We start from the raw sequence: 19165 nt of genomic DNA, 5'->3' as shown, positions 1-19165 counted from the left end.
TTTGTCTGTCATTGCTGAATACTCCAACGCTGTAATATTGGGCCAAGACAATCTAACGTGTTGAATATCCCTGATTTTAGATCGCAGAGATCAGATCAGATCCACATCGCTCTGGCAAGAATATCTCTAAAGATTATCTCAAGAGTCATCCCGATAATCGGGGCGGGGCCTTAAAATAGTTGGAAATCGGGACAAAACTCTGTATAAAAATCTGTCCATGTGAACTAGACATTAATTTATGACTCCTTTCAGTTCCTTAGAAAACTGCTACAAATTTGTATCCTACGTTTTTTTACATTAAGATTTGGATGAGTGTATTTTTTAAATTTTTTTTAGATGGCAACAGTAAATCTGCATTTCAGCCTGTTATCCATCAGGATTCGTGACGAGAAGACAGGCGCCGCAGCTGCAAACGCCACCTGTGAGTTCCGCCTCGTTTTTGCCTCGAGCTGAAAAAAACAATATATATGTTTTTTTTATTTTGTGGTTCTGTGTAAGAGATTTCTCTAAAGTGTGAAGCTTAAGCACTACTGAGCAATCAGAGAACTGGTAATGGATCACGGTGGGAGAAAGGTAAAATTGCAAAACGTTTATGGCATGATTGAGACGCCGTAGAGCTTCGCTGGCCGACAAGTCACGTACCGAGGCTGTTAAGCTCTGCTTTTGTCAATGTGAGGCAAATCCCAGAGGAAAATCTGAGAGATCGGGAAACTCTTAAAAACTACACTACCGACCGGATGGACTAAGCTAATAGCTGTTTGTGTCTTGTAGTGTGGAAGCAACACATTTGAACCTCCTCTGACGCCTCAAATGGAAGTTCAACGTGGCAAAAAAAAAAAAAAAAGGCAAGACGTACGCGCCATCTGGACCTGAAGCATGGCTTTGATGTTTCACATTGAAGCAAGGATCACCAGGTGTCAGATTTGACAGGTTTATTTCCTTTTTCCACCAATTAATTGCCCACAGTTTGACTTCAACATAAGGGTTAGATAAAGAAACTCATATTGCTTTTTATTTCTTCTTTTTTTTTGGGAGAAAAAGATTATAACATGATGCAACTCTTGGTTATTATGGGAGAGACACAGCGTCATAACGGATATCTTTTCATTCTGTGATGCCTCTGTTTTCTCAGTGGGAGTAACCTATATGCACTCTTCCTCCCCAGCGACACGCCACAGGATCATTAATAATTCAGTGCACAGCCATCAGCAGTTTAACAATAACCAGCCTCTCTTTCTGAACACAAGGCTTTTCTCACCAAGCGCGGAGTAGCTGGGCAGAGTTGAGTGCACACAGCAAACAAATGACCAAAACACGAGTTTGGTAAGCTAACGCAGTACAAAAACAGCACTTCCACTGTGAAACATGGAGGTGGCAGCATCATGGTGCGGGGTTGCTTTTCTTCCTCATGCACAGGGAAGCCAATCACAGTCGGAGTTGAGTTTAGGTTCATGGCCCGACTCGAAATAATTGCTTCTGTGATTGTTGAGTTCAAGCCTTCAATACACACAGCACAGAGAAAAGCAAACAAACGCATGATGCAAAGTTGTGTTAGTTACTTATTACAGCATAAACAGTGGAGCTGGTAGTTTGACCTGTTGAGGAAATATTCAAAGCAATTCCTCAACAGAAAGTTAATCAGGCCATAACAAGCGCAGCGCACTCGAACGCAACTCCCATTTGAGCAGCGGCGGATCGGATCCTGTCAGTCACTGATCCGGTTTGCACCTGACTCACCACCCGGGTTACAACAAGAGACAAAATGGAGCTGGAAGACGTTGAACAAAAGCAAAAACGGGAGAAGTTGCACTGCTTACTTAAATGGTGGTCTAAAAACAAAAGCAGTAAAATCTTAATTAAAATGTCAGGTTTTACTTCAGGCCGACTGTAATTAAAGTTAACTAGTCGAATCGGGTCTTTTAGGATTACTTTAGGTCCGATATAAACTCGAGGTTGGAGAATGTTTCCTCATCAGCTGAGATCAAAACTAAACTTTGGCAAGAATAACAGTCTCTACCTGCATCTAGCCGACTTTCTTGCACATCTTTTCGGGTAACAGATTCCAGCAGTGAAGTGTGGTGGTGGTAGCATCATGCTGTGGGGATGCTTTAGTCAATAAGGACAGGAAATCTTTTAAAGGCTTATATAGGAAGATCACAGAGCTAAAACCCCAACTATTCTGGAGGAATAAAATGTTAGCAGTTCGATGTTGGTAGAGACAAACGCACAGCGATTTCCCACCATAACTGCTGCTTTCCATTCCTGCACAGGCACCAAGTCGGGACTAAGAAATGACGGTTTTAATCGCCGCACAGCCACCTGAAGACCAGGTTCTCCTCACCAAAGCTTTTACTTATTTTTGACTTCAGCTGTCCTTCTCTCAAAAAGCTTTTTAATTGCCTCAAGTTAAGAAACGTGGTTGCCCTTAATGAGCACTCATCAACTTAATTGGATGCAAAATATCTGCGCAGAGTTAACGTAGCAGCTGACTGCACGGATACGGATGAGCACTGAGGAGGACACGCCGTTCCAGTCAAACGCTAATTTTCGCAACAAGCTTGCCTGCTGAATCATGTTTTTTTTTTGAGGGAAGTTTGGTAGAGTTACTCTGGAAGTAAAGTCACGCTGAGTGATAAGCAGCTGTGGCCGTTTTTTTCTTTTTTTTTTTACTGCTTTGCGGTGGGAAGCCACAGAGAAAGATGCTCACTTGGTGAACCTGTTTAAATAAAATGAGACTCGTTTTTATTCGGGCATTCTGTTGGGAACAGACAAGCTCATGTCCCCGGACGTGAAAATCGATGCTGCTATGCAACAAGTGAAGAGAAGTCGCTGGAGATGGCGACACACGGCGGCGGTTTGCATGGCTGTGGCCCCGGGGGCAAGAAAGGCAGCAAAACATCAAAATGAAATCCAGCAACGGTTCCTGGATCCAGAATCTTTTATCTCATTTAACTTTTATGAAATGTGAAGCTAGTCCTTTAGCAAAACCTAACGGCTTTAATGACGAACTGGAAAGTTTTTGCAAAGAAACCGCATCGAGTTTATCTGGCGGGAATGTTCCTTTACAGAAAGAAAACAAAATTCAATAAACGGGCCTGTATGTACGCACAGTTATCAATTTATTTCAGGAACTTTATCACTAAATGAAATACATTGTATAGATTTATTTCACTTAGATGGATGCTATTTTTATTAATCATTACAGCTAATATAAGCATGACATTTAGTATTTGAATATTATAAAAATTCAAATAAAAAATTTAATACAGAAATGTAGCCTTAATGAGAAGTATGTTCAATTCCGGCTTAAAGATATTTTTAATCTGACAAATGAGCTTCACTGGGTATTCAATAGAATATTTTCTATTGAATATTAGAAAATGTTCAATACTTTTTCTAACGTAATAGATATGACTGTAAAAACTGAAAATTGTATCTATCATTATGTAACTCATTACTACCATTAAGAGATGAACTAATTTTGGGCTTTACAAAACAAGCAAAAACACATAAAGATGACCCCACTGTATCATAAAGGTTTTGGGGATTTTAAAGTAGCACAAATTCTTTTAAAAAATTGCATAAAATAAATAAACACAAAACCTTAATTTGATTTGGACTTTGAAGCTGTGAGCAGATTCCAGCTTCCTAAGCATCATAAGCCATATTTTTATATTTTCCTGTTTCTCTACTTTAACATGTCCAGTCCATCAAGAGGCAACAAAAGATCCACTGAGTTTTATTCATATTCATAAAAATCCGAAAACATCAACGCAACTCGCCTGGTATACACTTACAAGTTTTATATAAGGTACAATATTTGTGAAACATGGATTCATCAAAAAAAAAAAAATTAAACAAAAAAAAATCTTAGGATCCTTCAAAACATTGTGGCCCTGGGCTACTGCCCTGGTACGCCTTTTCCAAAGTCTGGCAACAACTTGGACTGTAACTGGAACCAGACACTTTAGTCAGATAAGACAAGCAGTGAGGATTTTTTGGCTGGTTTGGCAGGAAGCAAAAGATAAACACTCTGTTAACTGTTAAACATGGAGAAAGACCTGTGATGCTGTGGGTCTGATTATTTTCCAAAAACTCCGGAAGCCAAATTAAAGTTCATGGTAACTTGAACCCTTTGAAGATTTGAAATAAATACTCAGTAGACTAATAAAGTATTATTACTTTGTTTTGGTAGAGCATATATACCATAACACATTAAAATACCTGCTTAAAATAAATTATTTAGCCTTTGAGTAACTATATTTTTTATTCAAAGACGAATTGCAGACCAAATGTTGGATCTCGAGGGTAAAAAGTTACGAAATAGCTATAGACGGACGTTCTCAAACTGGCTTCAGCATCAATGTCAAAGTTGTCCAAAACGTGAAGTTTCCAAGCAAAAATGTCCAAAGTTGCTTCAATACTGGGGAAAGAAAAACCCTCAGCTGCTTTAGATCAAAATAAACAGTGACTGGAAAACCAAACAGACACCCACATGGCCACATGGATTAACGGAGCCTCCTCTAGACTAACACTGCAGGTCTGCCGGTCCAACTCAAACATCCCTGATTCTGTATCCACAAACACAGAGGAGCTGTGTGTCTAGGAGAACATCACTGTTTATTCTTCAAACCGGGCCTGTAAAAAAGAAATAAAAAAATGGAGCCACGTTCACGTGGCATCAAAGGCTTCAGTACGGGACGGCTTACTTATTAACAGAGCAATAGTCCCTAAAATTACTTCTAGATCGTTAATTAGACGGTTTGAATTGCCTGTAATGGCTTCTTAAAATAAATGGCTCCAACAACAGCATCATCTGAAAGTGCTGAAAAAGTCGAAAAGCTGCAGAGCGGCTTGCGAGGCCGATGTACGCCTGAGGTGGACCGGTCTGAGGAAAATGTTGGGGGGGGGGGAAACTGTTTAATGTCTAGTACCATTTCCCTGTGGAGACCTCAGCAGATATCAAAGTCCTATTTAAAGTAAATTTGACTGAAATGCAAACAGTTTTCCGTAGCATAACAGAAATGGCAACAAGGAAGTAAAATCTTTGAAGTAGTTTTAGCTTTGTAGAATTTGCCATTTTAAGAGGAAAAATGATCCTGATTGGCGTTCACTAATTGTTTATCCCTTTGTACGATTGTTCAATAGTTAGCCAGTTCAATCGGTTCTGTTGGTACAAAAGGCTGGGCGGAGTCTGATCTGGACTTTGTAGTTCACTAGTGGAGCAAGTGAACTTCTTTCAGGGCATCACTTCCTTAAACATGTATTTCTGCTTCTGTCTGTTTTTCTTTGCTATGGCAAGCCGTTTGAGACAAACGTCTCTCTTTCTTGATTCTGGTTTTTCTCAGGCAGTTTTTGTTTTTGCTGCCTGCTTGGGACCAGGGATTTACCTTCTGCAAAGATTCCTAGCAGATCTCCTGGACAACTTTGAACTAATTTGTATTTTGTAGCGTTCCATACAATAAAACATCCTGCTAAGTTTGACTTGCGGGGGACTGTAGTTCATAGAAACGTCTTGCAATCTCAAAGTTGTGGGTTCAGTTCCAGCTTCCTCCTGCTCCTGTGTCTGTACTGGTGTATCACTGTGAGTGTGACTGGGTGAATATGGCTCCAGTGGGAAACACAGAGTGGGCGGCATCACTAGAAAAGCGCCATATAGATCTTGTCTATTTTATTTGAAGCCAGTTAAATCCAAGGGGACCACCTTGTAACATGAACCAACTTTTGACCTTTGACCTTACATCTCCAAAGACTTTCTGTTCTTCTGCGCTCGCTTCAGCTGAGCAGCTCGTGTTTATTATCTAACTCAGTCTAGGCCAAAATAATAAATCCACCGTCTCAACATTTATGATCTTCCAGGTTATTTTTGTCTTTGTTTTTAGATGGACTCTGTTATTTAACGAGAATAAGGCATAATTATTCATTGCGAGATTTAACAGTTAATGTTTATGTCAAAACAATAGGTGTGAATCTGATTCTTACCCGCAGAACGATTGCATGTTTTAAAATACCTTCAGTCTGCAAAACAACTCTTGACAATATTCTTACTAATAGAATATTATATTTCTGTTAGTAAACTCTTAGATGTTTTACATCTTTTTCATTTAAAAAAATACAAAAAAAACCCCATCAAATGATAACTTCCGTCTTCTTTTTTTCAGGTGCAACTTAAATCTCACCAGAGGTTAAAAATGTCTCTTCAGATGAAATTATTTCTGAACAGACTTGTTGAACAGAGGAGAATGAAGTCTTTAAGGTGGTTGGTAGTTGCTCTATGGATGATAGTTTCTGCAGTTCCTTTGAAGTGTTTTTTGGAGGGAGCTTAGATGTTGCAGAGTGTGGTGGCACTTCCAGCTGTGTCTGTCTAAACAGTTTCCAGCCACAGTGACTAGTTAGAGTTTGTGATATCCACAGATGGATCCGGCCTTGGGGCTGTAGGAGACTCTGAAGACTTCATTAAAAGATGGAAGTTGGAAGCCACTGATCTTTTGTCATGTAGTCGGTGATGATGGTTCTCCTTTAGAAATCAAACATCCACTGTTATCTGTCTTCATTAAGGCTCTCAAGTCCATCCTTGTGTTGCTTGGTGACCAGTATAGGCCTTTGCTGACGTGGACACCAATGAACTCACTGTGTCGTAGACAAATTTCACAAATTGCCACAATTAGGCAGGAGGCAAATGTTCCTCCTGCCTACGTTTGGACAAATTAGCTTATTGGTTCGCTTTGGGTTGCAGAAAGTATGTTGTTACCGTCTCCTGTTCTTTAAGTTCTAGCTGGCTCAAAATGGTTCGATATCTGCCCTGTTACAGTGGTGTCATCATCTGCAATCTAAATTATGATTTAGAAATTATATACAAGTCTGCAATCTCGTGTGACAAAAAAAAAAGCAAGAGTGGGCTAAACACACAACCCTGCGGCGCTCCATTACACCACCACAAAGAAGTATGGCAAAGTCCAATTTCTCATGCTTAAACTGGAATACTAGGATAATGTCCCAGTTGCAAGTGTCTTTTTTTCCACATTCCACATGCCAAAGGCAAGCCCTGCCATGATTATCTCAATATTACGTCCATGACTGGTTTCACTGGTCATGGACAGTGATTCTGAGTCCATCATCAAAGGGTACAGGCCTGTGGGTCTGCTGCTTCATCCAATCACTGCACTGAAGCACACTGATGAGGATGGGCCTTGTTGCCTTTTTGCTTGTTGCTTTTGGAGAAAAGACACAAAATGACGCGATGAACATACAACAACGAATTGGGCGTTTTTAAAATGTTATAATCAAAAACAGGTGGATATACCTTAAGATGCCACATATTTATTCTCAAGCAATGCATTGTATTGTTTGAAGGAGGTTTGAGGCTATGGATACAAATTATATATTAATGCAGGAAAAACATAGAAATAACGAAACTTTATCTTATTTATACATGAAGGTCAGAGCGATGAAGGGTTGGAATAAAAGGTTCCAGCTGACGATTCAACAACAAGTTTGGTTGGAGTAACTTTTTAAAGCCAACTAAATGGCAAGCGCTATGCCGCTAGATTACATGACAGAAAATTACGAACTGCTCGACTTCTAATCCTTCAAACGGCACCATGTGATTTTGATCTGACAATCCAAAAAGTTGCTGCCAGCTGGTAGTTTGGCCCTTGTCCTGCATGCCTGTCACCAGCAATGGGAGGAAACCTTCAGAGCAAAGAAATTTTTAACTATTTGCACATCATAATACGTGTGACCGTCGCCGTCATAATGGCTCAATTGCTGCGTGGAGCTGAAATCGGGCTTATCAGCCTGAGTGCCAGGATAATTGATGGGGAGCACAGAGTGTAATAGGTCTTCCTGTCCTTTCTGTACTGGTGCTTGATCTCCTGAGAGATTCATTCACGCGACAGGGATGTCAGCCCCGTGGGGGGGAGGAGAAGAGAGGGAGCCTTCGTGTGTGGAAATGAATCCTACACATCAACCCAACGGAAGGAGAGGAAAAGGTGATTCGAAAAGATTGTTGTAACAAATCAATATTCATTGGACTTTTTCTGCCTATTGCCTATACAACTCCATCACAGAGGCAACGGAGGATGAGAATCAGACGTCTGTTGGGGCAGAAATCACACGGACGGCACAGTTTTAAAATTTTATTGCAAGCCGTCACTAGTCGTGAGATCGCTGACTCGACGCTTTTAAGTCAGAGATTTTTATTTCATCGCAAAAAGTTTTAATTAGGATGACAGATTGTGAACCCAAATTAATCCGAATAAATGTTCAACATGGCCTTCCTGATATTATGTTACTATTACCGTACATGGTTTAGTCTCCAGCTAATCCAGCTAACGTGTCAGTTCTGGATTTTTTATACAGGACAAAATAATTTTGCGCACTTACAGCTTAGAAATGATAATTAAGCATCACAGCAATGATTTAATATTAAATTACTGCGTTTACTGACTTGGCTCACATCTGCTTGCTAAATACTTGAAGTGACTCCAACTTAAGGCGACATGACCTACTTTCTTATTAATTCTAATAATCACGTCACACTTGAGGGTCCTGAACTTTTATTTCTAAAGTAATAATTAAGTGTGGAGAAAAATTGGGTTGGTTATATTATGACAAAAGTAGCATACGACTTCCTTTTACACTCTTTATCCCAGTATACATGCAATATGCAAAGCAGGAGTGGACTGGACACAAAATGTGGAAAGAATTTCAAAAAAAAAAAAGAAAAGAAAGAAAGCAAACACATGTTAAAAGGAACTGAGATTTGTAAAAAAAAAAAAATAAAAATTAAATTCCACAAATATGCATTTCAATTAAAGGTGTCAGTTTATCTGGACAGTGAGGTAAAATTATTTAAATCTCTTTCTGCGTTTAAAAGAAATGTGAAAATCACAATGAAGCGGAATGGCATTGAATAAATAAGCTGATGTTTCATTGTCCATTTTTTGTTTCGTTTTCATGCATTTGAAATATAATCTGAGCTGAATCGCTCATTTTGAATAGGTGGCAGAATGTTACAAGTTTAACCCTCTTTCTGCTGCTTTTCATTCACATTTTTAAAAATTTGTTACACATTATAGAGCGAATGAAATAAAAAAAATTAAATGGAGTGAAACGAACAGGACTTGACGCTCCATAAAATGTGTTTCCATATTAACATTCAGACCCATATAAAACATGCTTCTGATACAATTACTAGGGCTAAACGTGGCTGGATGTTTCTCTTCAAAGTGTTGGATGGCCCACAAAGTGCCATTTAGTTAGTGCTTTAAGCCAGGCTACACTGTATTTTTATGAGATACGATGGTGAGTGCTTTGATCTTGACACTCCATATCTGTGTTTGAAGTAAGACGGGAAATGGCTCTTGGCTCATTAAACCGGTTGACCACAGTGGGTTGCGTTGCTGTTTGCCCTGCATGTCACTGTGTTGCCCTGTGATGGAGTGTTGACCTGTCCAGGATGTACTCCCCCTCACCCAGTGAGACACCAGCTCCCCTCCACCCTGTAAACTCATTTTTATTTTGGCCTGTATCAAGACCTTGAATGTTTTCAAGGGCCAGTTGTGCGAGTATGTATTGATAAAAAAAACTGTTAAAATATTAACAACTAACTTTGATAAGTACTTCTTACAATTAAATAAAATCGAACATCTTTTCACGTTGATCCGTCCCTGCAGGACTTCATGATTGTTTTTGTGATTTTTAAAAAAAATTCAAAATCACTGATTCCATGGAGCCATTAGAAATAGTTGCAAGGTATTTTGAAATATTTGTGCTAACATATGACAGTAAATGTGACTTTTTGTTACTCGCCGTATCGATTACAACTTGATATCAAGTAAGACTGAGGGAAAGGTGTAAAATGAAATGCATAGTGCCGCCTGCAGGTGGGAAAAACTGATTGACGTGAGTTGTTGTCTGGAGTTTAGAGGGCCACATAAAAAACTACGGGGGGCCAGATTTGGCCCCTAGTCCTTCTCTTTGACATGCGTCAAACAAGCTAGTTTAGAGAACAGGACGAAAAGAATACTGAGCTAACCGTTAGCTGCTAACAATGCTAAATTTATCATCTAAAATGTTTCAACTGATCAAAAATGAGTCTGATAATTCAGCGCTGAGTACATATTCTTTCAATGAACACAATTCAAGACTTGTAAAAAAAATTTTGTATGTTTTTAAAAGCAAATAAATAGTTTTAAAGTCGTTTTAGCATAAAACGGCATTAGCATTAAGTCTGTTTAAAGAGAAAATAAGCTAATCCACCGACAAAAATATGAGTGAATAATTGCAGTATGCTTATGTTTGGTCACGAGTGATTTTAAAAGAAACCGTATTTACAGTCAGGCAGCGAAAAAGCAGTTCAAAAGACCAATAAGTAAAACTGAAACTCCCGACCGCTCACTTGTCCTCTTCCTCTGCTCTTGCTCACTGCGGCTCTCTCACACGTCTCTTCCTAATAACACCATCATGAAACATTTTCATCACAGCTCCATTGGGGTTTTTTTTATGACAACTCAGACTGTGTTTGATTGCACCGAAGACACTCTACCACTCAGGGCGCTGAAGTAGAACTGGACGTCTCATTCGTCTTAACTCGTTTCAGCTGAGCTGACCATCACAGCACACAATGGATCCGTTTGGATTCTGGAGGAGAATCAATAAGAGCTGGACTTCTGTTAGGGGAAGTAGTGCTCTTGTATGCCATTCCTGCAATAACCAGATCAAAAATGACTAAATACACCAAAATTATTTAGACCAGCTATTTAAAACACTGGTACTTCAGCTGCTGAGTATTTATTTATTATTAAAAAAAAATTTTTTTTTACTTACTTAGATCCTACTAACTCATGTAAATGATTCAAAACGTTCATGAAATGTTGTATTTTCTTAAATGTATTTCTTGCACACCTCAATGTGCGAGGCTCATCATGTGTGAGAACGAAGGCCTTCATCTTTAATATTAATGTTTAATGTGACATTATTGATACGCACAAAACAGGAATAGTTCAGACAACGTGGACACTCTGATGTTCTACGAGAAATTCAGACTCAAGATTCCTGATCTTGAAATTAAAGCAAAGTAATTAAAGTGTTTTACAGAGTTTGGTTTCTGACTGATTTTTTAAAAAAGTGCTGATATTACTCTTTTTTACAAAATACTTCTACATGTAGTCTCATTTTTTCAACCATTGGCTGACTTGCCTTTGTCACAGTGACGTCGGTCGGTTGTAATTTTATTGTTTTCGTATGTAGTTTGATCTTTTGATAGCTGAGCTCCTCTGTTAGATTTAATTTTTATAAATTAAGATTGCAGTCTTTTAAAATCTGCCACCGTTAACTTTGCAGTTTACTGAAGGATGAAGCAACGATAAAAAAATGTGGCAAGCGCTGAGATTAAACACGTGAAAGTTAAAACATAAAGTGCGATCAAATTAAGACACATTACCTTCCTGGGCAATCTTTCTAGGCGGCTAGCTTGTTTTTGTGGAAGAATAATTTACTGCCCTTTTCTGTTTCTACTTTATTTACCAATCTAAACACAGATAACCAGGCCAGAAATCAGCTCTAGAAAACTGTTTTGGTAGTTGGGCAATACTTTCAATATTACCCTGAACCTTATGGGCTGAGCTTTGAGGAAAAAGGGTGCAAATCAATATTAATTAGTACATTTTAAATTTAATTTTTGCTGGTTGTTTGTCTTCTATGTCTCTCTGCTGTCCTGGAATTTATGCAAACAAAACAGGTGACAAAAAAAAAAAAGACTGAGGAAATTATGTGTTCCTGGTAATAAAGTTTATTAACGCCTGTAGCGTTGACTCGCCTGGAGAAGCTCCGATTTGAGTGCATGACTTAAACTGAGCGGGACGCATTAATAGAGCCATTTAGCGTTTGCTGTCTGTAAACTGAAGCTGCAGTAAATTGTCTTCTGTTAGCCTCTTAGCCATTTATAATCTCATTTGTCCGTGTAATTTCTTTTACACGCTGTCAAAAATGAAGCACTTTAACCGGAATTGACTCAAAATCTCTGGCTGGAGTCGTGCAGCTTGAAATACCTGAAGAGGTTGGGGGGGAAACTTTGCTCGCCTGAGAAGGGATGATGTTCAACAGGTCGCCCGGGGCCTGCTGGCAAAGCATGAACAGACAAAAACACCGAAAGGTAAAGAAAGTCCTCAAACGACGTAAGGTAACACGTCTCCCACCCCACACGGTCAATTAATTCTAATTTGAACGCCAGTGGCCTCACCTCCTACACTCATTGTCTTGTGATTGTGCCTTGAGAAAATAAAGCAGTTTCCTCCGTGTGCAGATGAAATGAAAGCGAGACGGAAAATTACATATATGGGGGGGGAGGGAGGGGGGGAAATAGGAAGAAAGTTGAGTCATAAGATTGAGCATATCTTTTCCATAGCAGGTTTTTAATCAGAGCCTCCTGGGATCTCTATGACATGCTGAGGTCTCTTAGCATTTATCTGATTCACCAACCAATGCAGCGCTGTACCCTGAGAGCAAAGTCTCTGACGTCATTCTTAAGTATTTTCTTATTATTTAACATCAGTTTAATAAAGCATGCGTGAAGATAGAGCTCCATTGGTTTCATAGTGCCCTCCATTTTGTACCTGTAAACAAACCACTTCATACCTGTGTCCTTTATCCACTGTATGCCGGTTTATTTCTCCATGAATTATGGGGATAAATGGTCATAGAAATGCAAAAATTCATGTGTATTTTAAATTAACTGTATTATACATAAGCATAAAGTGAGATTCTGTAGACTGTATTTCTTTAGGGTGACTGTCAGAAGGTTGAAGGTTCAATTCCAGCCTCCTCCTCTCTAATGGGTGAAGTTGCCTACTCATCTGCAGATCAGTGTACTTTCTGCGTGGCTGTGAACCTGAATGGATGAATGTGTCTCCAGTGGAAACGATGCTCTACAAAAGCACTAAATCTTACCAAGTATTGTTGATCTCGCTTCTTGTGCAAATATCTTGGTACACTTCAAATAAGACAAAACTAACATCCAAGTAAGTAAGATCTAGGAGTTTGTTTTAAGTAAGTAGAGCACTTCTGGATAGATGCAAACTACATCTCGTTGCTTGTACTTGTGACAGTGCAATGACAATAAAGTTGAATTCTATTCTATTCTATTCTATTGTTGAAAAGGTTTTATAGTTCCACTGGCATATCGTCTTACTTATAGGAAAACTGCCTTGTTTTAAGTCATTTCCTGCTTCTTTGTTAGCTCTGGGTTTATAATTTGTATTATTTGAGTTTCTGTATACTTCTAGGTGTTTACCTCTGCCGTTGTTTACCTCTTATAGCGTCTATGTTCCCAGATCTACCCAGTAGCTTCCCCAAGTGTCTCAGCAGGTTGCACTCTCCCCACCTATATCTCATCACTCGTCTGTCTAGCATTCCAAAAAACAAGCTGCCTAGTATAAATATTACTTTCTTTACGTCAGATTTTGTTATTTCCATCAAGCCTGTTTCAATTTCACTTCAGCATCCAGCATGTGACTGACTCTTCATTGGTGCAGACAGAGCTTTTGCACGGTATTGCATGATGCTAAGTAATGTTGCTATCGTGTCATACCTCTACAATGTTTAGCGCCCATATGTTCAGTATACACTGGCTGCGTTTCCATTAGAAATATGCCCAAAACTTTGTCGATATTTTGCTAATGTCAAAAAAAAGAAAAGAAAAACATTTCGCACACGTGCAAAACTTTGTTCATGCGGTGACTCATTAAAAAAACATTCCTTGCCATCATCCTCACCATTAGTACGGTTGAAAAACCACCTCGATCAAAACATTTTAGCAAAAAATTTGTTGTTTTTTTTAATTGCCACATTTTTGCAAATTTATTCCCGAAATGCCGGTTAATGGAGACACAACTACTGGCTGCTGACACTTAATAGTATGGTTGGGGTGTCATTCTACTTAAATTATGAACAAAGTTTAGATAAAATTCAAAACACTGTTCATCCATGGTAATTCTTTTTTTTTTAATTTTAACTAATTAATTTTGATTCTTATATTTCCTTTAGACGGACCTCTACTCTTGAGAAAAACTCTTTGGATCAGACAGCTGGGGGCTTCGTTAAGCCGCCAGTTTAAAAAATATATATAATTAGAGTAGACAGGACAGGTCATATCATCTGCTGGTGTAGGTAGAGACGTGACTTATTGGGTAAACTGATAGACATTGACTTAATGAAGGAGAAAAGCCGTGTTTCAATACACACACAAAGCAATTAAAGAATGTGACAGGTGTTTGAATATTAACGCGTAGAGTTTTTGAGGTTCACAGATGAGTTTTTGAGAGAAATGAACTCCAAATTCATATTTCACTGAACACCAGCACACATTCTATCAAGAGCTGATTACTGTGAACGCATGCGAGCGTCCGCTTCTGATCTGCCAATCATCTTTCTCTCCTCATTAGAGCAGCAGAGTGAACAGGGTGTCCGTATCCCTCTATGAGTTCGCCGCCCATCTTAACTTCAGTTGCAAGCCTCGACCTCCTTTGTTTCAGCAGCAAGTGAAACATCAACCCAACCGTGCATCAGCGGACCTTCAACCCTACTAATAAAAAACATTAAGTCGGAACATTTGATCGATAGCCATCGACTCAGACCCACTGATTTGCCACCCGGCCTTGATCGATGAACCGGGTTAATCCCTGGTGATTAAAGCAGGGGTGGGGTGAGTGGAGCACCCGTCCTCCAACGTCTCACTCCCACCTGCTCCAGGAAATGAGCAGCTCTCTTTGGTGCCTCTCACTTTTTCAGCATCTATGCGTGGGCGCGTGTGCATACACCTACTCCGCCATTCCCCCCCCTGATCCCAGCTGTATTACACATTCACAAAAGCACTTTATCTGTAAAACTACCCACTAAAAACCCCTCGACTTTTTAAACATTTCAACAGCACTTCACGGTTTTTCTTTAGTCAGGCAGTTTGTTGCCAACCCACAACAAACATGCATCTCCAGATCTACTAGTTTATGACATGCAAACAGGCAGTAAAAGAGAAGCATGCTGTCGTATCACCAAGGCTTCGTTTGCATCAGCCTCACGAACATGGTACACACACTGACACACACACACACACACACCAACTGAGAGGGGCTGAGCGAGGAGTATAAAAGGGGGCATCCTTCCCACTCACCAGAGAAGTGCTCTGTTCTTGCACACTTCTTGAATACGGCAAGCCTGTTTTCTCAAGGTAAGGCTGATTTTATTTCGGTCCCGAAGTGTTTTATGACATTACGTTGAATATTTTTAGTGTTAATTAATACATTTACAGTGCCGGTGGTCTTCCCTTGTGGTTGTTGTTTTTAAAAATCGAAATGTCATTTTATTGTGACGTGAGGCATATTCTTTTAGATTCCATCAAAACGAATATTTTTCTTCTCAAAAGATAAAATTCCTTGATTTTTTTGGGAGGAAGTTTTCCCCATTCAGTCTTTATCTCTCTATCTGACCATGTTAAATTGAATTTATGAATAAAACTGAAATTCTTTACGGATTTAATTCATAGAGATCAGTCTTGGGAGATTTTGCCTGATGACAAAATCGACCAAGAGTTTTTTTTAAAAATTATTATTTATTTATACATTTTTTTTTTTTAGGTCAGTTTGACCTGCTATTCAGGTTCCCCAGGTCCGTCTCACCTGCTGCGATAGAAGCTGTTATATTGTGGATGACTGTGTGAATATTCTAACTCTTTGTCCTGTGGAAGAGCGGCTGCCTGGCAGACGGTCCGAGCCGTCTCATCGTGGGAGAAGAGTACACCTAAAAGAATAAGCCGCAAGCCGCTCTCCTCTCTGTGTTTCAGATGACTGTCGGACTGTGTGTGTGCGCTGTGCTGGCGGTCCTGTGTTCGAGCTGCTTCGGGCTGCCCTTCTCCCCAAAGCCCGCAGACGAGGACCAGCGCTACTTCTCAGTTCCCTCTGAAGGTACTCGAGCGCGTTCCGGCAAATCCAGGTTTTTAGATCAGAGTGCGTGACCTCATGTGTGTGTGTGTTTGTGTGTCGGTTCCGTAGGCGTCTTCGAGGCTGACGCCCCCACCCTGGGGGAGACCCACCTCCGACACAGCCGCTCGAGCCCCCAGCTGAAGCCTTTCTCTCAGACTGAGGAGGACGCAGATTCCCGCGCGAACCTCAGCGAACTGCTGGCAAGGCTCATCTCCTCCAGGAAAGGTGTGTGTTGGCGTGTGTGTGAGAGAGAGAGGGGGGGTTGATATTAGGGGTTTGCTGTGTGTGGACAAACATAACGAAACGTCTTGTTGCACTTGCAACAATGTTGATTTTCATACACAAGTGCTTTCCCCCCCCCCCCCCCAGCCATTCGTCTCCCCTGGGTCATGGCTAATTACTGGAATTAGTGCAAAGGCAGCTTTGTAAAATGAATTAGTGGCTCTGGAAAGCTTTTGTGGCTTGAAAAAGGGTCTTCCAGGGTGAGCAGCCTTCCGGTTGATCCTCTCATACGATTTAAGTCCGAATCTGGCTTCTAATCACTTGACTTTCCTTTTTTTTGTCTCCATCTTTCCTATTGTCAGTATTTTTTTTTATCTCCAGCGCTCTGATCTCTTTGGTAGAAGGGATGCACACATCAGGATCTCAAATTTCCTGACTCTCTCTCTCTCTTTCTCTGTGTGCATCAGAGCTTGGTGTAGAACAATTTCACCAAAGTGAACTGTGGGAAATTTGATCGAAAAGATTCTCCTCGAAGCTTAAAATCAGCTTCAATGACGAATTTTTATTTTTTATTTGTCTAAGCAGAAATATTGATGGAACTCACTCGTTTCAATTTAATAAAAAATATCTAAAAGTTTGAAGAGCTGCAGGGTTTAGGTTATAATCATGTTTTTTTTTCTTTTGAATCTGTGTGAAAGGAGCGAGTGGCCAACTTATTGGTCAAAACTAAGGAATGAAAATATAAAAAGTGCCTTTATTTTCCATGGCTATTTGAGTAGTGCCACTAAGCCAGTCTTTTACTTTTGTTTTATTTGATTTATTTAATGATTTATCTTAATTAATGAATTAACTAAATAACCTATGTTGTCATTTTTTTGTGTGTCCCTCCTGTCATCAGCTGCTAGTCAAAACATTGTGAGAGAAAACCTTAAAGTAACTCATTCATTAATCAATGACTTAATTACTAAAAATAATAATCTAACTCAAAAAGGGGGAAAAAAATGAAATAAACATTATTTTTACATGTCAGACATTAAGATGTTTTTTTTTGCTTTAACCACAATGAAGCAGCTAAAGTTTCTCCCTGACTCTTGCATAATACGCATAATCATTAACAAACCAAAAAAAAAAAGAAATAAAGAATTAATTTGGAAGCTGTTAAGTCAGACGCCGAGGCGCCGAAGCAGCCAAAAGGGCAACTGAAATTCAAATGTAACGCCGTATGAGGCTGAGCGCGCCTCTCTGTTCGCTGGGTGTCAGTGGGTGTGTGTTGCTCGCGTTCTCGCTGTTCACTTGCATGTTTCGGTGTGGGAGGTGTCGTTGTCGAGCCTTCTGCGGCCGGTCTCCTCAGCTTAGCAGGAAGCTGAGGAAGATATCTGTGTGTGTAGGGGTGTGTGTGTGTTTGTGTGTGTGTGAGAGAGAGAAAGATGCGTGGGAGGATGTGGGTGGAGTGAAAAGTGCATCTCTGCGAGAGCGGGATTGATTACCGAACAGATAGCGGCTCTGCTTCCCCTTCACTTGGAATCGAATGAGTTGAAAACTGGGAATTCGGGAGATCAGAGACAAGAGAGGCTGCTCAAGGCGTTGGGGTGTCAAAGGGCGCGAGAGCAGGTTGACGTAGGTATTCGGAGAAACAGGAGGCTCACATTTGTCCACATTCATGTGCGGTCATGTGGATGCACAGGATAATGAGGAGCTTGTCAGGCTGTAATCCAGCCGCTGCTGCTGTGGTTTCCTTTTCTTTTAGCCAAATTGCACGTGTGAATGTGGTTTCTATTTGCGTCTGGGTTTTCACAGAGCAAATAAGTTTAAGATGCAGATCTAGAAAGGAGTGTAGAACAAATCCAAGCATCTTTAGATCCCAGAAGCTTGTTGGAAGGCGTAAACTCTTAAGTTGAGTTAAACATTTGTGATTTGTTTGCCGGTTCAGCTTTCTGCTAAATTCTGTTTGAAGGCAGCGAATTTGACTTTTCGATGTTTGTCATCCTGAAAGCCTCATCTCACCCAAACCAGTGAACGTATCTTTTGAATAATTCAGCTTGAGAGGGTAAACATCTCTAGTGTCTTGCTTCTTAGCTGTGTTCAGAGTCAGATCTGTCAGAGGTTCTCGGTGAAATAAAAGTTCTACTCCAAGAAGATCTCTCTGCTCTCAGGAATACTTACTTGACTTTTGTTCTTCTCTTCCGCCCACGATCTTTCCCCTGCCCCCATCTCTGCCTCCAGGTTCTGTGCGTAGAAACTCCATGGCCCAGAAAAAAGGTGGTCTGGACACCAAGCATCGGATAGCGGACAGGGACTATATTGGATGGATGGATTTTGGCCGGCGCAGTGCAGAAGAGTTTGAGTACGCCTCATAAGAGGAAGCAGCTTCTCCTCCATGGAAAGGGGGGAAAAGAAAGAAACACACCAAGCTGGCTCCCCACTGTCACCCAAAAAGAGCCTATTTATGACGTATTTGTTGTACATTTGTTTGTAAAACTGTAATAACGCAATATTCATACTGTATGCCAAATTTTTTGCAGAGAGCTCTTTCTGTTTGTCTTCTTGTTCATCTGGTTTCTTTATCATTTGGGGTGAAAAGATTTGGGCCTGTTGAGACTAACTGGGCTGAATAAAGATTATAAATACTCATTTGCAGATGATTTCTTCAGAAATACATAGTAATACAACAACAAGTATTCCAAGTAATTAGTATCATTAGAACTAATACTTACAATGATTTGTAAGTATTAGTTACTACAAACCAGATCAGACTACATCTGGTGCTCAAATGGTACACATGGTGGTCAGTTTATCCATTACTATGGAAAACTTCTTGACTACACAAGTCTAATCACAAAACATTTAACTTTTCTGCATAATGTCTGTGGAATTCAGCAATTCAAAGCTGATTGTTGAAAGCTTTATCTTCCAACCAGTCTGTCTACAGTTAGTTTAGCAGGGACAGTTACTTTGTATCCAAAAGA

At 40.0% G+C, this 19165-nt stretch overlaps 1 protein-coding gene across 1 annotated transcript; it reads left to right on the top strand.

Moving 5' to 3' along the window:
* Positions 1-15094: 15094 nt before the first annotated feature.
* On the top strand, positions 15095-18830 carry LOC116731954 (cholecystokinin). Its single transcript, XM_032581862.1, has 4 exons — positions 15095-15226; positions 15839-15959; positions 16047-16202; positions 18423-18830. Exons 2-4 carry the CDS (start codon positions 15839-15841, stop codon positions 18554-18556), a joined length of 411 nt encoding a protein of 136 aa, XP_032437753.1. The 5' UTR covers positions 15095-15226; the 3' UTR covers positions 18557-18830.
* Positions 18831-19165: the final 335 nt, after the last annotated feature.

The sequence above is a fragment of the Xiphophorus hellerii genome, chromosome 13 (assembly GCF_003331165.1).
Source record: "Xiphophorus hellerii strain 12219 chromosome 13, Xiphophorus_hellerii-4.1, whole genome shotgun sequence".
Taxonomy (NCBI): Eukaryota; Metazoa; Chordata; class Actinopteri; order Cyprinodontiformes; family Poeciliidae; genus Xiphophorus; species Xiphophorus hellerii.
Note: the sequence above shows the minus strand (reverse complement) of the source record. Positions and strands in the feature narration are given on the sequence as shown.

Coding starts and splice junctions, on each gene's coding strand:
- LOC116731954 (XM_032581862.1), top strand. CDS start 15,839: ATGACTGTCGGACTGTGTGTGTGCGCTGTGCTGGCGGTCCTGTGTTCG. Junction 15,960..16,046: donor CTTCTCAGTTCCCTCTGAAG/GTACTCGAGCGC, acceptor TCGGTTCCGTAG/GCGTCTTCGAGGCTGACGCC. Junction 16,203..18,422: donor GCTCATCTCCTCCAGGAAAG/GTGTGTGTTGGC, acceptor CTCTGCCTCCAG/GTTCTGTGCGTAGAAACTCC.